General features: G+C 44.4%; 1 protein-coding gene across 5 annotated transcripts in view; it reads right to left on the minus strand.

Annotated features, from left to right (window-relative positions):
* The window catches only part of ZNF512B (zinc finger protein 512B), a 295,003-nt gene that overhangs the window by 127,186 nt on the left and 145,938 nt on the right, over positions 1 to 21,879 (minus strand). For all 5 annotated transcript variants that reach the window (XM_085619660.1, XM_085619659.1, XM_085619657.1 and 2 more), the window contains exon 3: positions 9,742 to 9,821. In XM_085619660.1, coding sequence (XP_085475786.1) covers positions 9,742 to 9,821 — 80 coding nt within the window. The remainder of the gene's footprint in view (positions 1 to 9,741; positions 9,822 to 21,879) is intronic.

A 21,879-nucleotide genomic window follows, 5' to 3' on the forward strand; every position in this document is an offset into this window, starting at 1 on the left:
GGCTCCACAAAACAGCAGATGAACAATTGTTACTTACCTGTAAACAGGTGGTTCTCCAGTATTGGTGTCTTTCATAGATTCACATGCTTGAATATTCCCCGTCGTCGGAGTGGGAGTCCCACGGTAAATAATATAGCAATATATACAGTCATAATATATATATATATATACATATACATAAGTAATCATATAAAAAACAGAGATATAAGTAAGTGATAAACATCAAGAATGTCCCTATATGAAATCTCCATAGAGATACATGGAAAGAGAAAAAAGACATTCGCAGTCTATCTCTGTCATTATGTTAGTCCAAACTACGGCCAATCAGGCGCCAGCTCCTCTCTAGAACCTTCTCCTCAGAGCTCCTCACCTCAGATTTTCGTAGCACCAAAGTGACTTTAGAGTGTATGAGGAGAAGAGAGCCTCTGAAGGGAGGAGGGAGGGTCGCATGTGAATCTATGAAAGACACCAATACTGGAGAACCACCTGTTTACAGGTAAGTAACAATTGTTCTTCTCCAGTATTGGGGTGTCTTTCATAGATTCACATGCTTGAATATAGAATAGCCAGCAGTAACAATTATCATTGTTTCCATAGTCATAACAGCACTAAAAAAAAAATTGTAATGCCAATCAATATCCTTATATATATGATATTACTGAATATCTATATAAGTGTAAATAAACCATTATTTCAACGGTACATGGAAACAATATGGAGGAGGGAAGGAAGAGGCTCACCTTATTTAAAAAGATTGCGAAGCACTGCCTGCCCAACTGCAGCATCCTCCTCGTTTAAAGTTGCCAAGCAGTAATGTCTTGTAAACGTATGTCTGCTCGACCACGTAGCTGCTCTGCAGATCTGATGTAAAGGCACTCCAGCAAATAATGCGGTTAAAGAAGACATCGCTCTAGTGGAGTGAGCCCTCACTGGTGATTGCAATGGCTTGTTTGCCTTTTGATGGCAGAAGAGGATGGCTGCTGAAAACCCAACGTGCAATAGTTGGTTTTGTAACTGGACGTCCCTTGTGATAGCGTCCATAAGCTATGAAGAGTGGATCAGTCTTTCGTAAAGAAGCTGTTCTGCTGATGTAGAACTTTAAACATCGTTTCACATCCAGGGAATGTAATCTTTGCTCCGCAGGAGTTTGAGGATTAGCAAAGAAAGTTTTTCAAAATCACTGGTTCGTTAATATGAAAGTCTGAAGGCACCTTTGGCAAGAAAGTTGGATTTGTACGCAATACTACAGAATCTGGTTTGAACTGTAGGAAAGGTAGATTTATGACGCGACGTGAAGACGTTCGTGCCAGAAGAAAAAACCACCTTCCATGTTAGATACTTCAACTCGACCTTGTGAATAGGTTCAAACGGTGGCCTCATTAGTTATGCCAATACGATGTTTAGATGCCACAATGGAGGCGGGCGTCTAACAGGAGGAAATTTGCGAAATAACCCCTTGAAGAATTAATGGATAATCGTTGAAGAACAAAGGGACGTCGAACCATCCTGACGGAAACGGGAAATTGCCGCCAGAAAAACCCTCAAGGTTGCATGAGACAATCCGAAGTTAGCTAAATGCAAGAACAACGGTAACAATTGTTGTGGCGTGGAGTGAAACGGGTGAACCCCATTAGCTGCACACCAGTGGCAGAATCTTTTCCACTGTAATTTGTACGTTTTTACCGTAGAAGGAGCCCTCGCCTGAGCCAAGATGTCTCTACAGTCCTGTGGAATGTCTGAATGGGCAAATTCACAGTGCTCAGGTTCCAAGCTGATAAGCTCAGAGAGGAGGGATTCGGATGACAAATTTTCCCCATGCTCATTGTAAGTAGATCTGTACAAGGATGTAGAAGGATTGGTTCGCATTGAGACCGTAGGAGTAGCTCTGAGAACCATGCCTGCCGAGGCCAACGGGGGGCTAATAGAAGTAGATGGCAAGGTTGCCTCCGCATCTTCCACAGGATACGAGGTATGAGTGGGATTGGAGGAAAAGTGTAGGCAAACAGATTGTACCAGTTCATCAAAAGGGCATTGCCCCGTGATCCTTGGTGGGGATGCCAGCTTGCATAATCTCGGCATTTCCGGTTCTCTGGTGTGGCAAAGAGATCCAGTTGTGGGCGACCCCACCATTGAAATATTTTCTCCAGAGTTGGCTGATGTAACTCCCATTCGTGGGTCGATGAGGAGGACCTGCTCAGGGAATCCGCTAGAATATTGGATATCCCCGGTAGATGAACTGCTGCAATCGTGATGTGATGGTCGAGAGCCCAATCCCAGATCGACTGAGCTAGTCGAGACAGTTTCGGAGATTTTGTTCCGCCCTGCTTGTTTATATAGTGCATGCAGGTTGTGTTGTCTGTCTGTATTAGGACTGATTCTCCTTGGATTAAAGGGAGAAAGGATTTGAGAGCCAGAAATATAGCCAGGAGCTCCAACCTGTTGATGCGCCAGGCTTTTTGGCATACTGTCCATTTTCCCTTGATTGATAGATCCTCCAAATGAGCACCCCATCCTTCTAGAGAGGCATCTGTTGTTATTGTCATGTCTGGTACTATTGACAGAAATGAAATGCCTTCCGTTAGATTTAACGGTTGTGTCCACCACTTCAGCGCCGACTTCATCCGATCTGTGACGGTTACGAGATCGTTGAAAGAACCCGTAACCTGACGCCATTGAACATCCAGTTCTTCTTGGATGGGGCGTGACCGTAATCTGCAATGAGGGATCAATGCAATGCATGATGACGCCATTCCCAGAAATGACTTTAACAGTCTTACAGAAACGGGTCTGTTTGATCTGATAAGGGTTACCAGTCGGAGAATCCTTTGAAGACGGTCTTGGGAGAGAAGTGCCCTTGCTGACACTGTCTGCAAAGTTGCTCCCAGAAAATCCTTGTGATGAGAAGGCTGTAGATGGGACTTCGTGGTATTTATGGAGAGCCCTAAGGTGCGAAACACCTCCTTGCAAAGACGTGTGTGCTGCCTGACGAAAGGATGTTGAGCGCAACCAACCTTGCCTGCGCAATACCGCTGCTCCAGCAAGTTGACGGAATCCCATACAGGCGATATCAACTGCACAGTCTATCATCTCTGCAGATGTACTCTCTCCCTCCTGGAGTAGCTTTAGGGCTTCACTCTTGGACGGTTCCGGCAGTTGTTCAACTAGCGTTGATATATCCGCCCATACTTGACGATCGTAACGGCCTAAGATGGCTAAAGCATTAGCCGCTCTCACAGTGGTGGAAGCCATTGAAGAAAATTTTCGCCCTATGGTATCCAAACGACGTCCATCACGATCAGGTGGTGCAGTGATCGTTGACGCAGGGTTTCTAGCCCGACGTTGCGCTGTCTGTGTGACCACAGAATCTGGCTTTGCTTGACCAGTAAGACACGCTGGCGCTCCTAACGGTGACTTGTACTTTTTTTTTTTTTCTTTTTTCAATCTGGGCACCTGTGCCGGAAGGCTATTTGGGGTCTTCATAATCTTTTTGCCTTCCTCCCAAATAAATTTGATTATAGGGATTGTATGTGTTTGTTTAAAAGGTTGATCTTTGAATTCGTAAAGGAAACAATCCTCTTCCTTATGTTCCGTTGTTAATATGAATCTTTGTGCTGCCCTATCCATTAACTGGTGAAAACTTGCAATATCAACAGGTGGTGAGTCACCAGGTATCACTGGAGAGGGAGATGGTGTTTGAGCATGATAATCATCCCACTCCGCCATACCATCATCCTCATCATCATCATCGCCACCATAAATCGAGAATCTCACCATCCTCCCTGTCTCTAGGAATTTCTTCTTCTTCCTCAGTAGCATGAGAAGGTACTGTCCGAGTTGAAGAATGTCGCAGCGGTAGTGAAGGTGTTACCACAGATGGAATTGGAGCCGGCACCGGTTCCGATATAGTTGTTGGCACCACTGGAGGAGGCGGAACCACAGAATCTTGTGGTGATAAAGGAAACCGCCGATTATAATCGTCCAACATGAGTTGAAGATTTGTTATCAGAGACAGTGGTAGCGTCGCAGTTTGCCTTTCTGTAGGAATTTCTTCCTGATAAAATTGTTCCTCATCCTCACTACTATCCTCTTGGCATTTTATTATTAAATCTGAGGGACTGCGCGCCGTCCCAAACGATTCAGGTAAACCTTCTTCTGAATCTTGATCTGAATCAGTGGCAAACAATGGTGAAGGAAGGTGGGAATCCTCCAACGATATAACTTCACCTGACATATCTGGTCGAGAACTCGGTGGCAATGGTAACAAAGGAACAACGGCAAAAGACGAAGTAGGTGCTGTAGACGTGGAAGAAATTAGATTTTTTTTTAATGACCTCTGAGCAGAAGTCGTCCTTTTAATCTTTATTTTCACTGATGAGACTGCAGTCGACGGGATCGGAGACATAGAAGGTACTGAAAACATCTTTGTAGACGGAACCATCGTCGACGGGACCTTCGTCGACGGGACCTTCGTCGACGGGACCTTCGTCGACGGGACCTTCGTCGACGGGACCTTCGTCGACGGGACCTTCGTCGACGGGATCTTCGTCGACGGGACCTTCGTCGACGGGACCTTCGTCGACGGGACCTTCGTCTGAAAACTGGGAAGTGGAAGCCTCAGCAGCCTGAGAACTATGTCTCGTGGGCGACAAAGCAGTAGTCAAAGAAGAAGAAGTGGCAGATGTCATAGTCAAAGACATTTTCTTCTTTTTCAGAAAAGGAGAAGGTAAATCTTGTACACTACTGCGCTTTGAGGCTGTGTGGGAACGGCCAGAAGTAAGGCTTTCTACTTCAGAAACCACTTCATCTTATCTTTAAGTCTCTGGAGCCACAGCAAGAGACGGCCTTCCCTGTCTTTCAGAGTTTTTGTAGATAAAATTCTACAGAATTTACATTTAGCCACTTCATGGTCTGGGTAAAGACAGTAAATACACTTACTGTGTGGATCTTCTGAGAATAAACGTAGCTTTCCACAAGAAGAACAAGGTCTAAACAAAGACTTCTTACTTGAAGACATGCTGAAGAGAACAAAACTGAGCAGAGCTCAGGGAGACTCCCTTACACACGACGTGCGGTAGAAAATCTGAGGTGAGGAGCTCTGAGGAGAAGGTTCTAGAGAGGAGCTGGCGCCTGATTGGCCGTAGTTTGGACTAACATAATGACAGAGATAGACTGCGAATGTCTTTTTTCTCTTTCCATGTATCTCTATGGAGATTTCATATAGGGACATTCTTGATGTTTATCACTTACTTATATCTCTGTTTTTTATATGATTACTTATGTATATATATATATGGATGGATGTCGTTACAACGCACACTTTTACAACGCATGCACTTACAACACATTTTTTACAACGCAAAATCCATTACAACGCACTACACTTACAACGCATGACACTACAACGCATTTTTAAAAACTACCTTTACGACGCATACCATTACAACGCATAATAGTAAATTGCATTTAAGGTAAGTATTAGATAGTATAGGGGTAAAAATTACTTTTCTAACTCCAGGGGGTGCAACAGTAGGGTAAGTGTTGGATAGTATAGGGGTAAAAATTACTATTCTAACTCCAGGGGGTGCAACAGTAGGGTAAGTGTTGGATAGTATAGGGGTAAAAATTACTATTCTAACTCCAGGGGGTGCAACAGTAGGGTAAGTGTTGGATAGTATAGGGGTACAAATTGCTATTCTAACTCCAGGGGGTGCAACAGTAGGGTAAGTGTTGGATAGTATAGGGGTAAAAATTACTATTCTAACTCCAGGGGGTGCAACAGTAGGGTAAGTGTTGGATAGTATAGGGGTAAAAATTACTATTCTAACTCCAGGGGGTGCAACAGTAGGGTAAGTGTTGGATAGTATAGGGGTAAAAATTACTATTCTAACTCCAGGGGGTGCAACAGTAGGGTAAGTGTTGGATAGTATAGGGGTAAAAATTACTATTCTAACTCCAGGGGGTGCAACAGTAGGGTAAGTGTTGGATAGTATAGGGGTACAAATTGCTATTCTAACTCCAGGGGGTGCAACAGTAGGGTAAGTGTTGGATAGTATAGGGGTCAAAATTGCTATTCTAACTCCAGGGGGTGCAACAGTAGGGTAAGTGTTGGATAGTATAGGGGTAAAAATTACTATTCTAACTCCAGGGGGTGCAACAGTAGGGTAAGTGTTGGATAGTGTAGTGTAATATTATGCGTTGTAATGGTACGCGTTGTAATGGAATGCGTTGTAAAGGTAGTTTTTAAAAATGCGTTGTAGTGTCATGCGTTGTAAGTGTAGTGCGTTGTAATGGATTTTGCGTTGTAAAAAATGCGTTGTAAGTGTAGTGCGTTGTAAAAGTTGCGTTGTAAAGGTTGTTCCCCTATATATATATATATATATATTATGACTGTATATATTGCTATATTATTTACCGTGGGACTCCCACTCCGACGACGGGGAATATTCAAGCATGTGAATCTATGAAAGACACCCCAATACTGAAGAACTTGGAATAGCTGCTGTCTGGTGACCTATTGCTCGATCTTTATCTTTCCAAAACAACGATTCTTGCATGAGGTCATATTGTGATTGAGGAAAAATAACAATAATGTGCTGTCTTGTAGGTCCTACAAATCTATGTAGGATCTGCGCATTTAGGTAACATAAACTAAGGGATTGGTGTTTAGACTGATTCCAGACACCCCCAAAGGATATGTTAGTCTGTAGACAAGCAAGCTCACAGTCCCACTATAAGCCCCACAACCTTACCAAGGAGCAAATAGTTTCTGGCAACTATCGAACATGACCACCCTGACCCCTCAGTGATCGTGGAAACAGTGCTCACTTGTTCTGGGATAGATTTACAGAATAAATGGAGGGGACGTTTTCAATAAACATTTATTGAACCAGCGTCATTCTAGGTATAAACTTCGGTACTCTTCACCAGACCCTTAGACAGTTTGATCATAGGGAAAAGTGATAGAAATTACAGCAAGACGAGACTTAGTGTTCAATACATGACATGCATTGTACTTGGATATCCTGGCAGGAGAATTTGCAGCTCTGCTACGATACTATGGTAGTATGAAAACATAAAAAGCAGTTGCTGGCTACAAAGCAGCCATGCAAAATCCCATCTCTTACAAAGGCTTGGCCAAACCTTCTGCAGGTCCGGTACAAGTTTTGACTTCACCTACTTACTTTTCATGGGACTGAAAGATATATGTTACTGGCAAACTCCAGAACCAATTGCTAAAAAAAACCAGGGTGTTAGGCTGGTGGAAAGACTTCCAATTTCTTCAAGGTCCTTAGGTGAATTCCCTATGATTTGGGACCGTAACCAAAAGCTATCCAGTCAACTTTTTCATTGGACTTAACATTATTGAAGGGGTCGCTAGCTAAGCGAAAATGAAAACAAATAAAATCAAGGGTGTAAAATCCGTTTGCTGAATATCATTGCTTTATTTCACTTTTTCTGCAACCCTTTCCTAAATTAGACCAGGCACTGATTTTTTAAATAAGCCCAAGGACACTGGGTTTTAAAGTACAGAAAGAGTGAGCCACTTCAGCCTTCTTTGGGAGTTTTCAGTCTATGTTAATGGTTTAGACTTGTACATATGAACAACACATTAACGTAACACGCTGATGGCCCACTGGAAAACATGCAGAAGTGGCACAAGTTATGCACAGCCACATCACAGCCATGGCCAAAAGCACACAACAACAACTCAGGCAGCTGTGGGGCATCAAACAATTGATCCCAAAAGAAGACCTTAAAACAGTGGTGCAATCTCTCGCACTCTCCGATCTAGATTACGGAATTGCCCTTCCCTAAGGCATTCTTAAAGTTCACATAGGCCAACTGAGAGCAACACTGCATGCACCAGCTTTCTTCTTTTCAGGTCTCAAGAAATTTGACCTGCTAACCCTCCAATAGCTTCCCACTGAAGTGCGGGCCCAATTCAAAACCACCTGCATTACCCACAGAGGGCTGCACTCCTCTTCACCCTCCTATCTAAATGAGATACTGAAAATCTCTGGAACAAATAATAGGGGTTCCAGAAATGCCCAATCCATGCTCCTGGAACCCCCCATTTCAGTCGAGAATGGTACATGAGCCAATCATTCTCTGGTAGTGCCACAAGAATCTGGAGTTCCTTACCTCCCTCCCTTCGTCAAATAACCTGCATAGCCAACTTAAAAAGAAGCATTGGCATAGCCAATAGGTCTCGCCTTTGGGACCTTATAAGTGTTTAGCCATGCAACAGTTACATAACTAAATACTTATAAGGTCCCAAAAGCGAGACCTATTGGCTATGCCAAGCGGCCGTGCGACCGCGAAAGTGAAAGTGATCGCGATCAAACATCAAAGCGGCCGTGCGGCCACGAAAGTGAAAGTAATCGCGGTAAAGCGCGGCGCGTGCGCGCACATGCACTGTTGCTCTAGGCTGGCCTGGTAGCACTTTTTGGAGCCCTCTCAATAAGTCTCGCCAGACCAGCGCATGCGCTGGGTCAGGCGAGACCTAAAAACTAAAGCGCCTCCTATATGAAAGACCTGGTTTATTCACCCTCGACCATAATTACGTACTCCCTCCAGAATACGAACTACCTTCACTGTGTGTCCCCACCATCTTAATCAATGCTTGACCCGTGTACGTCTCTTGTCCAACTACTGCATTTGTCCTGCTCGCAGCTGCCGATGCAAATGTCTGAACCTAATGATTGTAACTGTAACTTGCTGTACTCTTGTATCATGCTACTGTTGTAAAGCGATCTGATGCCTTTGGGCCATGTCTGCGCTACATAAAATTGCAAAAATAAAGAAAAATTAAATTACTGTACATAGAAGACTCTCTCACAGCATTGCCCATGTACGGAAGCTCCGAATTAAGACGGCTTTTGCCAATTTTCCATAAAGTGGGCATCCTTAAATCACAACATTTTCAAATACTGTGCAGAAAAGATTTTTAAAGCTTTTGCTTGAGGCACCTCATGAGCACAGTCACACGAACTGGCTAAGTATCAAGTTGCACCTTGAAACGCTTCCATAGCTGTGACTGGTGCACTCAGGATTGGCACTCTGGCTCGGATTCCAGCACTGGAAAATATGTTGTTTTCTTCTAAAAATGAATTCTAGTGTTGCTTTGCTTTACTTCCGGCTGGTGCACAAGATACGAGAGGGAAGCAGTCAGAAGAAGATGGCAGCATCTATCCTTTAAATGTTTTCTGATTCAGGTTCCACTCTACTTACCATATTTTGCCCGATGCAGCTTTGAATTTTTGCTTTTGACATACTTGGGGAGGGAGACATGTATCCTCAAAAAGCACTCATTCTGCTCCTATGTTCAGCCATATTACTGTCTGAAGTACCATAGGAAGAGGAGCACCTGAGGTGCAAGCTGCAAAGCCAGAGCCACACACATGCACGACAGCATTGCAGCCCGCTGAGGCGATATTGGGACTAGAAGAGGTAGCGACATAAAGAGCACGTGTCAAAGAATGATTAGCTAAAGTGTAGATGGAATTAAAAAAGCGCACACATTGCAAGAGACACGAAAAAAGGAGTAGAAAGAGAGAAAAAAAATTCTAGAAAAGAAAGCTAAAAGACATGGGCAAGGAAGGAATGAGATGTGTTCTGGAAAGGAAAGGCAAGGAATAATTTCACATATAGAAGATAAGGGGTATTGAATAGAGGGTAAGAGTGATTGACAATGATGGGTTCACAAAGAGGAAAGTACCAGTAGGAAGGGTTCATAATTACCGGGATGTCTCGCAGATCTAGATGATCAGCCTTCGGTCGACCTTTTCTTTTTCCTTCATTTTTTTCGTTGCCTGATTTTCCTGAAAAATAACAAATTGAATAAATGAAAAAAACATCAGGGTTTACGTGTTGACTGTAAGGCTTTCCTTATCTCTTTAAGATTTAAGATCATACGATATCATGTGTGCGGTTATAAACTGTGAATCTGGGGAGTAGTTACTCTAGAATAGCTCAAAGTAAAGGACAATTTTGCAAAAAAGTATTTACGTTCAGTAACAATCTTTCTGGTGGAAATCGTATCTCCTTGCAGATTTCTCACCTTTGAATGTCTCAGATGCCAGGCTGGATCCAAAAACGTTTGACATAGCTCTCAGGCACTGGTAGGAGTGCTGACGCGTCTTGGTGATGCCAACAGAGCAATATAGCACCCACCCCAGCGCCCCAATGGTAGCTCGCTTCTGGTTTTTTACAGCGTCACTTGATGAGGGGAAGAGAATAACGTCTACAAAAAAACTGGTGCAGTGCAATAAACTAATATGCCATTCTTTTAATGCGGTGTTGAATTTCCTTCAGTAAGGAGAGGAGGGTGGGGTCAGTGAGGAATCTGCAGGTAGATAGAGAAGACACCAGAACAATAGTTACCAAAGGTATGCAATATTTTTTTCTGATGGCTACTGCTACCTTCGGAATCCTCACCTTTCAATAGATTCCCAAGCAAGATGGCTCTTTAGTAAATTGAAATGAGCAAACTCTGGAGGATCGAGGGAGCAGTATGGCCATCCCTCCTTATCTCAGAATCCACAAATAAATGCTTGGTAAAGGTGTGGAGGGAAGACCATGTTGCGGCTTTACATATTTCTACCTAAAGCACTCCTCTAGCTAAGGCACTGTGGAAGCCTCTGACCTAGTGGAATGGGATCCCCTCAGGCGGCGCTTTCTTTGCCATTGTGTATCAGATCTTGATGCACAGTAAAATCCAATGAGAAAGTGTTCTCTTTTGAACCGCCTTGCCTTTTTTCTTATCCTTCTACCTGATAAAGAGCTAGTCGTCAGATCTGGTCTTGTTCATGCGGCTAATGTAATGGGGTACAGCCAATGCAACGGCTCTTTCTCAATGGTGGGGTGGCGGACAGAAGGTGGATAGGTGATAGATGGGATGAGGACATCACCTTAGGCAGAAAAGCAGCTTTAATTTGTATTATGAGCATATCTGGGAAAAAGCACATGAAGGGTGGCCTAATACTCAAGGCCTTAAGCTCACGGGATGAGCTAAGGTCACAGCAACCCAAAACACAGTCTTAACAGTGAGCAGTCATAACTAACAACTGTGTGGTGGCTCAAATGGAGCACCCATCAAGAATGTCAAAACTAAATTCAAGTCCCATTGTGATGTTACAAATGGAAATAGCAGAAACATGTTCATCAAACCCTTTCAAAATCTGACAACCACTGATGGCTTGCACAAGGAAGGTTGGTCTGCGAGAAATAAAAAGACCAACAAAACCACAATATATCCTTTGACCGTACCAATTGCACAGCCTTGATGGGCCAAGGACAGTGCAAACTGAAGAATTTTGGCTAAAGACGGTTGTCAAAGGATCCACTTGGTTGCTTCAGCACCATGTCACAAAACGTGTTCTATTTTCCCCAACAGACCAACTTAGTTGAGGGGCGACAAGCTGACATGAACACCTGTGGTAGAAGCTGAAAAAACACATGAAGGTGTAATCCTTGGAGACTGGGGAGGAGAAAGTGACCACCTAATTGGGACAGAAGATCTGAGTGGTAGAAAAAGAGGAGCACATAGAGAAAGATGCAGGAAATCTGTGTACTACACCATTCTTGATCAGTCCGGGGAGATGAGAATGGCTTGGGCCCACTTCTGGTGAATTTTCCTTAGAACCCAAGGAATCGTGGCTATGGGGGGAAACACATAGGGAATTGGAAACGTCCACTTCAACTAAAATGAACCCTGAAGGCTCATTGCAACGGATGTTGGAAGTCATAGAACATCAGAAACATGTCCTGAATGATCTCTGGGGATAAAAGCCCCTCATGGTCAGCAAGATGATGCTCACTCAGGCTATCGGCTCTGACGCTGTGTAAATCTTGCAGATGGTTGCCTGCCAGGCACAGCCCCTGATTGAGCATCCAAGGCCAGAGCCTCAGCGCTTCCTGAAAGAGAAGGCGAGACCTCACTCACCCATGCTTGTTGCCATAACACATCATGTGGTATGACACCTATATCTAGAGGTATGAAAATCAAACTAGCTCTTAAGTGGAAGCTCGAGATGTTTCTTTCAGGAATAAGGAAAAAACATTTGTTTTTTATGAGAGCCCTCACCCACCAACCTAGTTGGTGGCACGCTTCATCATCGGGCCCCACCCAGGGCACCGAGTGTGCCTCGAGTGTGCTACGACGCCTGGTTACAGCGGAGCGGGTATTTGTTTGGTGAGTGTGCAGTGATAGTGTCAAGAGTGTAGGTTAAAAACTGTCCTAGGGTCCCCGTATCCACAGGGGTTATTTTAATGATGGGCCCTTGGCAGTATTAAAAATAAAACGGTGGATGTGGAATGGCTCAGATCAAAAACTCTCGGAGGACCAAAGAGGTGAAATGTCCATCCTGTTATACTGGATGTCAGGGCCACAGTGCTTTGTGAACGTGTGTACTGATGCCCCCATCAAAGCCTGGACAATGTCAACGACAGGCATTCTGCCTGTCAATGCAGTGGTAGCAGCCTTAGCCCTGGTGTAATGGGCCCACAACCCCTCTATAGGCTAATTCTTGGCCAGTGCATAGCAGATCTTAAAGCAGAAGACTATCCACCTTCTCAGAGTCCTTTCCTGTACTGCTTTGCCTTTCATTCCCCCAGAGAACCTCACAAAGAGCTAATTGTCTATCTGATGGTCTTAGGCGCGATCAATGTAAAATCTCAAAGCTCTTCTAAGGTCCAGCTGGAAAAGGGTGGTGTGAGTTAGTTGCACTGAGAGGGCTTGGAGTTCACTCACACACCAAGCTAAAGTCACAGCAACCAGAAACACAGTCTTCAGAATCAGGAGACGTAGTGCACAGCTGTGTATTGATTGGAATGGTGTACACACGAGGAAGGTGAGGAGTAAACTTAAGATCTTGCAATGGCATCACAAAGGGTTTTGGAAGAAATAAATGAGTCAAACATTTTAGAACTCTCATCACAACGGGATTATCTTAACAAGGACGGATGGCCGGTAAACGTAAAAAGGCCAAAAAGGCCCACAGATAATCTTTAATGGTATCCAATGCAAGTCTTTGCTGGGCTGGAGATAATACGAACAGGAAATCCAACAGTTTGGCCTGCAAAGGATCAGTGTTGTACGTGCCACACCAGGCTACAAACTTGTCCCAGCATAGACAGACTTGGTAGGACGACACCTGGCAGCCAAGAAAACATTTACAACCACTGGAGGAAGATTCAATGTAGGCAAATGATGCTGCTCAATCTCCCTGCATGGAGGTGTGTAGATTGTGCATGGTTGAATGCAGGAACCTGCATTGCTGCTGCAGTGGGTGGTCCTCCGGAAGCGGTCCCCTGATCAGAGGGCAGATGCTCATGCCCTGAAGTCCCGGGTACCACACTCCTTGCCCAATCTGGAGCCACTAGGATGACTTGTGTCCGGTCTTTCCTGATCTTCTTCATAACTTGGGACAGGAGAGACAGTGGCGGAAAGGGGTAAACGAGTCCCGTGCTCCGCTCTATCCAGAATGCGTCTCAGAGAGGGAGATTTGTTTGAAATTTCAGTTTGCAAAAGTTTTCATACTGTGCGTTCTTGATGGTGGCGAAAAGGTATAGCCAGGGTCCGCCCCATTGTGAAAGAAGCCTTGTGCCACTCAAGATGTAGCCACCAGGTGCCGCCAGCTGAGTTTGTCCACTCTAGCGTTCTACGATCCCGCCAAGTGGTTCATAACAAGGGAGATGCGCTGGCACTCCTGCAACTTCCAGAGACAAAGTGCCTCCAGGACCACACTCAGTGCTTAATTTGTAAACAATAAGCAAATAAGGAGGCCACTGCAGCTTGCACCACCCACTGTCCCTGTCAGCGCCGCCAATGACAGTACCAACAGAACTACTAACCATTGAACTCCTACAAGTGTGACAATTCTGACTGTTCCAGGCCCTCAAAGATATAAGAATGGCCTCTGCAGCAGGTATTAGTCTTTTCCCATCTATATTGAATTCATAAAACACCACCACCAAGTGGCAGACTGACATAAGTGCTGGTTTTGATAATTAAGTGCTGAGCACCGGGAACCACAGGCTCAAATTAAGCACTGACCCTACCCCTCCCTGCCTGTCACAGTACCACAAGGCAATGTTGTTGTACATAAGAAACTGAACCACCCTCCCTTTGGAGGATGGTGGGAAGCGTTTCAGCACCAGGGTGATGGAACCAGGGCTGGATTGGGAAACTAAAAACAGCGCTGGCAAAAATGCTCAAACCAGACTTGCTCCCTTCATCTCCTGGCTCTATCTTATTCTGCCCATCCAATCTCTCTCTCCTTCTCACCTCTCTCTCTCTTCTCCCACTTTGATCACGGGCTCTCTCTCCATCTCTTCCCCCTTCTTTCTCCATCTCTCTTTAAGCCTCCTGTGCCTGTTGCAGTTAATCTAAAAAAAAAAAACTGGGAAAAGTGTTAGAGGTGCCAGGACCAGCTGCAAGCTTTCAAAACTGGTCTCCTTTGGTTCCAGCCCACCAGGACAATGCAAGATGGAATAAAAGGCCAATCCGGCTCCAGATGGCCTGAAATTCCAACAGACTGATGTGGAGAACAGAGTCCTCTGATCTCGACCTTTCCCAGATAACCTCCCCATCCCAACCGTGACACATCTGTCACCGTTGTCAGCTCTAGGTGAGGCAGAGAAAGTGGTCTGCCTCCAGTCCAACTGTGGCTGAGCCACCACTGCAGATCTTTTACAGTCTTCTTAAAAAGTGGGGTGGAATCCAACGGGTTCCCCTGATGCTGGACCCACAGAGAATTCAGGTTTCTCTGCAGGGCCCGCATACACCACCTAGCATAGATGGCGAGCAGGATGAAGGATGTCAAGAGGTCCAGAAGCGCCAGGGCCACTCACACGAGACACAGGACCGAGAACTGAAATTCTAGGATCACAGCCTAAATATCCTGAACTTGTAGTGGTAGAGGGAAGGTCCAAAACTACACTACCCATGAGGGCTCCAATAGAAGGGAGCCTTTGTGAAGGAGTTAAGTGTGACTTTGGCACGTTGGTAGTAAGCCCTAGTAATGGCAGGTGGTATGATGTCATTTAGAGGTGGTCCACGACTGACTGTAAAATGTGGTGAACCAGCTTTTAACAGCCAGTCGTCAAAGTAGTGGTAAACTGGAATCCCCAACCTCCGAAGCTGTGCTGAGACCCCTGCTCTCACTTTCGTGAACACTAGAGGGGCACTGGTGATGCCGAAGGCGAGCATGGCAAATTGAAAATGCTCCTAGCCCAATATGAATCGCAAGTTGCATCTGTGGGACTGTGTGTACATTAAAAGGAGGCGTCCTGCAAGTCTAAAGCCATCATCTAGTCGTCTGGATCAAGGGCAGACAGAACCAGAGTGAGCATCTTGAATTTGTCCTTCAAGAAAGCATTTAGAAGGTGACGATCTAAGATGGGACAAAGGCCTTCCATCCTTCTTAGGCACACAAAAATAAGAGAAGTTAACACCTGCTCCCCATTTTTTATTTACACTCTCTATGGCACCTTTGGCCAAAGGAGTCTGCACCACTTGGAGCAGGACAGACAGGTGCTCCTCTGAAAGATTCTCTGATGGGGGAAGGTGCAGCAAGCTTGACAGGAATGGCAGGGTGTAGCACCATAAAACGATCTGCAAGACTAACCATTCAGATGCTAGGTTCTGACACCCCCTGGAGCAAATGACTGACCCTGCCTCCCAAAGGGCAGTTGTTGGCCACCAAGGAACAATTGAAGCAGCTTGGAACCTGTTGCCGGAGTGGCATGGGACTGGGAAGGTCAATGTTTCTGGAAGGCCTGGAAGTTGCATACAGGATCGCTGATACTGACCTCAAACAGAATAAGATGCCTGTTGCTGGGTGAGTGGACCTTGAAGATGTATATATGTCAACCCCCTGGTGATGCCTCCAAAGGGGAAAAACTGCTGGGATACTGCTTCGTCTTGACTGCTCTACCCAAGTAATCCGTAGTGTATAGTCCTTAACTGATTATATATTTTTCTGCATCAAGGCCATTATGAATAGTCTGCACCAAGTCGACACACAGATTTCCCCTGGGACTGCCAGCAAGATCTTGTCGACCATGTCCCATGATGCAGAGAAATATCTACCCAGCAAACTGGAGGCACTGACTGACCGAAGGGCTAGACTTGAAAGAAGAGTTTTTGTTTCCTTAATATTTTTCAACTCTGTCTGAGGTGGAAGTTGTCTTGGGGAATGAATTGAGATTAATGTTGCTATTAGATGCCTGAAATACCATAATCTCAAGTGTAGGATGCTGTGCCAGAATGGCAGGATGACCTTGAGCAGGTCGGTGGCATTGACTTAGTTGCTTATTCACTAGCAGGAAAGAGCAAGGTCTATCCCCGGTAACCATCAGAGTGTCAGTCAGGACTACTTTGAACTGCAAAAAGGGCTCGGTTGAAGTCTGCCCAGGTTGCAAAATTTCAATGAGAGTATTGTTTTGTTTACCTCAATATAAGCCAACTAGAAGTCTAGCACTTTAGCTGCACGTCAAATGACCACAGTTCATTAGGCAGTCTCTTCTGTTGAGTGGAAAGGGGTATGTCGGGGTTCCAACCCAAGTCAGCCTGTAGTGTTAGTTCCACGGGAGCGAAGACAGACCCCTACTCTTCCAAAAGACAGCGTCACTCCGAGGATGTATTTAACCTCAAGAGTAACAACTCTCCAATGGGAGAGAAGAGACAACAAAAAAAGGAAGGACCATGGCTCCAGATGACCAAATGTATCTTCTTACTGACTCTAAATGCAAGCCTGTGAATACACAAAGAATAAAATGAATATTAACAATGTGTAGGACTCTTTCAGCTTTGAGGATATTTCAATGCTTAAAAGTAGATTGGCGTTCCCTATGTTTTCTCAAAGGCTTACCTTGGCGCTGTCGTATCTTTATGCATCAAATCCATGTGGATCCAAAAATAGGATAACCGTCCAACAAAAAAAAAGGATGTCTTTTTCGCAAATAATAAGGACAAATGGACAGACAAGGGACACCAGCGCTGTTTGGGAACCTCCGGCCGCACGGGGATTTCCAACTCAATTCAAGAACCTCTGGCCACACAGGAACTCCAACACGATTCTGGAACCTCCAAAAAGGGAAATATTTCGACACAGATAAGTGTTTACAATCACCGCCCAGAGCTCCGATGCACAGGATCCTGACGCCCAGGACTCCGACGCTACTCAGGGAAAAATACTGATAAATCCTGAAACAGCGGACGCAGGAAAACACGATCAAGGGGGCGTGGTCCAAATTCCAATGGAAAGTAAGCCAAGCAGTGCTCTAATCCTTTCACCCTCTTTTCTGTCGTCATGGGCATCAGCTGTTCATCACAAGTTGAAGAGAACAAGCAGGGAAAGCCACTCCTAACCTGCTTTTGAATGGAAATTAATAGTGCATTCTGGATAGGATAGTGTAAACCCTAATGCACAGGAAGCCCGGGGTGTAACAGTTCTCCCCCCAAAAGTCTTCTAACAGGGCAAGGCTTTTTAGGATTTAGGGCATGAAATCGTCGTACTAATCTAGGGGCGTGTAAGTTCTCTGCAGGTTCCCATGATCTATCTTCAGGAGCATATCCCACCCAGTATATGAGATACTGTAGTTTTCCATTGACTCTTCGGGAATCTAGTATGCATTTAACCTTATATTCTGTTCCTCCTTCGAGATATACTGGTGGGGGAGGGGGCTCAGATGTGGTAGAAGGATTGTATGCCAGCAATAAGGAGTTATGAAAGACAGGGTGAATTTGCATTTCGGGGGCAGATCTAGTTTCATGGTCACAGGATTGATGATGTTACTAATCTTGTATGGTCCTATATACCTAGATTGTAACTTTCTAGGCCCTGACATTTTAAGATGCTTAGTGGCAAACCAGACTTTATCCCCAATGCGATATTCTGGAGCCCGACGTCGATGTTTGTCAGTTTGCATTTTCATGTTCTTCTTAGCCTGTTGTAATTCTGATCTAGCCTTGCTCCATATTGTATGTAAGGCGATATGATGTTCCTCAACTGCAGGTATATTGATTGTTTCCAAAGAAGCATGGAAAGGTAAAAACTTGGAGTGAAACCCATACAAGAAATAAAAAGGGGAGATTTTAGTTGCAAAGTGAGTTGTGTTATTGTAGGCAAACCCAGCTAAGGAAAGAGCCTGAACCCAATTACTAGTGATGGTGCTTAATAGGCATCTCGAGTATTGCTTCAAAGTCTGGCTGTCAGTTTGGGGATGATAAGCAGTGGAAAGTCAGTGGTCAATGTGTAGTGTCTTACACATTCCCTGCCAGAATCTGGAGACAAACTGTGTATCCCTATCCGAAATAATGATGGACGGTAACCCATGGAGCCTACTATGTTTTCAATAAATACACTGACTAATTCTTTGGCTGAGGGGAGTTTTTTTAAAGGGATGAAATGGGCCATTAAAGTTAACAAGTCCACCACCACAAATATGACCTTGTAACCTTGTGTACTCGGTATATCAGTAATAAAATCCATACTGATTGTATGCCAAAGAATATGAGGAATGGGTAGTGGCTGCAACAACCCAGCAGGGGCGCAATGAACTGCCTTTTGCCTGACACAGGTAGGACAGGTCTTAACATAGTCACTGATATCTTTCTTCATTCCTTTCCACCAAAACCATCGGTGGCATGTCTGTTCTGTTGCCATAGGTAAATTATGACACCATCGCATTACCAATAGACGGAGTTCTTTGGTGGATATGAAAAGACGACCATCATGATAATACAGTCCTTTTTTATGGCGTTCCCTATCCCTTTGACCCATTCGTCAGAATCCATTGAGGTACAGGCTTGAGAAACCACCCAAAGAAACTCCTCAGAGTCGAGACTTCTAGGTTCCCTACTGCTATTATTTGGTGTGGGGGTATTATGGGAGGTGAAGGACTCTGAGTGATTTTCTTTTCTTTTCCCAACCGTGACATGGCATCCGTTTTACAATGCCTTACTCCTGGATGATAAGTAATGATGAAATCATATTCACTACAAAAAAAAAACATCGCATTTATCTAGGAGTGAGTGCTCGAGCAGATTTAAAGAACTGTAGATTTCTATGATCGGAATATATTGTGATGACATGAGGAGAACCCAGCAAGTAATGCCTCCACTCCTGAAAGGCTAACTTAAAAGCCAATAATTCTCTTTCTTCTATGGTATAATTTTGTTCTGCTGGAAGAAGTGTTTTAGTAAAGTAAGCAACAGGGTGTAAGCAACCGGTCTTCTTGTCTCGTTGGGAGAGTACTGCTCCAACAACATACTGAGAGGCGTCTGCTTCCATGTAATAAGATTGTGAAGGTTCTGTGTGTTTCATGATAGGAGCAGAAGTAAATCGCTCTTTGAGTGTTTTGAAGGCGTTCTCTGCTTCTCCAGTCCATACAAACTTAGACCCCTTCTTTAACAGTTTAGTTATAGGAGTGATGATACCCGAGAAATGATCAATAAATCTTCTATAGAAGTTGGCGAAGCCAAGAAAAGACTGGACTTCGCGCACTAAGCCAGGACTTGACCAATTCACAATAGCAGCAATCTTAGAGGGATCCATTTAAATTCCCTCTGGAGAGATAACAAACCCCCTAAAATTCACCTGCTCTACATGGAAAGAGCATTTATCCAGTTTCGCGAAGAGGTGTTTTTTAAAAAAAATTGTAAGATCTTGGTGACATGGACCACATGTTCTTCTTCTGTCAGTGAATAAATCAATATGTCATCAATGTAAACGATTACAAAGATGTCTAGACATTCCTTCAGTATTTCATTGATAAAGAACTGGAAAGCGGCTGGTGCATTGCACAGCCCAAAGGGCATCACACAGTACTCAAAGAGGCCGAACTTAGTCCCAAATGCCGTTTTCCACTCGTCTCCTTCTCGTACTCTAATCAAATGATAAGCACCCCTGAGATCAATCTTGGTGAATATCTTGGCCCCTCGTACCTGATCTAAAAGGACCAGGACAAGAGGGAGAGGGTATTCGTTCTTGATAGTGACTTTATTTAAGGCTCTATAATCCAGGCAAGCTCTCAACCCACCCTCCCGTTTTGGGATAAAAAACAAAGGAGAAGAGACGGGTGAAGTGGAAAGCCTTATGTACCCCTTGAAGACCGATTATTAAATACGCAGTTTCAGGCTCAGTCAAGGCATAGACACGGCTTACAGGTAACTGTGCCCCTGGGACCAAGTCTATTCGACAGTCGAGCAATCTATGTGGTGGTAAGGCTACTGCTTTTGCCTCGTCAAACACCTCTCTGAACTCAGAATACCTAGCAGGCAACACAGTGGTGTCTTCTTGACTAGCTACTGCACAATGCAATGGTGCTCTCCATTCAAAGGCTTCTTGATGACAGTTTAACATGCAAAAGTGTGATCTCAGAACGACTTTACGGGTGGACCAGTCAATAAAAGGGTTATGCAACTGTAACCATGGTACTCCCAATATGGCTTCAAAACTGGGTGTATCAATCAGATCAAACTTTATCGTTTCTGAATGCCCGTTATCACACAACATTACTATATCAGAAGTTTGATAAGTTATTAACCCAGAGGTTAGCTCAGTCCCGTCTACGGCTCTCACAGTTTCAGTAGAAACTCAACTCCCAAAGTCTTGGTGAGTGCAATATCCAGAAAGTTCCCAGTTGTTCCAGAATCTAATAATATAGCTAATGACTTCCTTCCTTGTGATGGCATAATCAAGGTAACGGATATAGTAAGATGTTTAGGCACTCGATCTACAGTATTGGCTAAATATTGAGAGATCTTATAGACTTGGGTACTTGAAGGACCGATCTCTTGTTCCTCCAAGTTTATTAGTTTTCCGACTGAATGGAATAACTAGCTTTTGTAACCGATGGCTAAGGAAGAGATTTAGGCTTCCCTGGGCACTCTCTGGCATAATTTCCCCCTTACCACAGTAAAGACAGAGGTTAAGACGTTGTCCCTTATCTTTTTTGTCTGCTGAAAGAGGTCCTTTAATGCTTCCTATTTGCATCGGTTCACTGGTATCTCTGCTTTCTTTTTTCTCTCCCCGGAACATAACTAGTTTCGGAAAGTCATTTCTAGCTTTTTCTCCTTTTCTTTCCCCTAAACAGTGATCCAGCTTAACTACCAAATCAATGAACGCAGAACATTCCTCAGGAGGGTCCACAATCTTGGACAAAATGTCCTTTAACTCGTCTCTTAACCCTCTATAAAATATAGATGTCCTTTTCTCTTCAGGCCACTGTGTTTCAGCCACTAATCTATTAAAGGTAGTAATATAAGTAATTCACTACCACAGAGGCCAACTCCTGCATTGTCAAAGTATGAGTTTCTAGGGAAGGTGATTTCTCTGTGCCTGAACCACACATTGCCCCTTTGTCCATCTTCGCTCAGGTGGAATACGATTCGTGGGCTTGGCTTTCTGGCGCGGTTCCAACCTAAGTCAGCCTGTAGTGTTAGTTCCACGGGAGCGAAGACAGACCCCTACTCTTCCAAAAGACAGCGTCACTCTGAGGATGTATTTAACCTTAAGAGTAACAACCCTCCAATGGGAGAGAAGAGACAACAAAAAAAGGAAGGACCATTCAGGCCTTAGGACTGCATGGCTCCAGATGACCAAATGTATCTTCTAACTGACTCTAAATGCAAGCCTGTGAATACACAAAGAATAAAATTAATATTAACAATGTATAGTATTGGCGGACTTTCTTGAGGCCTACGGGCTTACGGACGTCTGGCGCCTGCTCCACCCCACTGATAGCCAATTTACTTTCTTTTCGGGGGCGCATCATTCCTTTTCAAGACTTGACTACATCCTTACCCTGCTGCAACACGATATGGTGGTGCTGGAGGCAGAGCTCCTGCCTAGAGGCATTTCCGACCACTCG

This window comes from Triturus cristatus, chromosome 7 (genome assembly GCF_964204655.1).
Source record: "Triturus cristatus chromosome 7, aTriCri1.1, whole genome shotgun sequence".
NCBI lineage: Eukaryota > Metazoa > Chordata > Amphibia > Caudata > Salamandridae > Triturus > Triturus cristatus.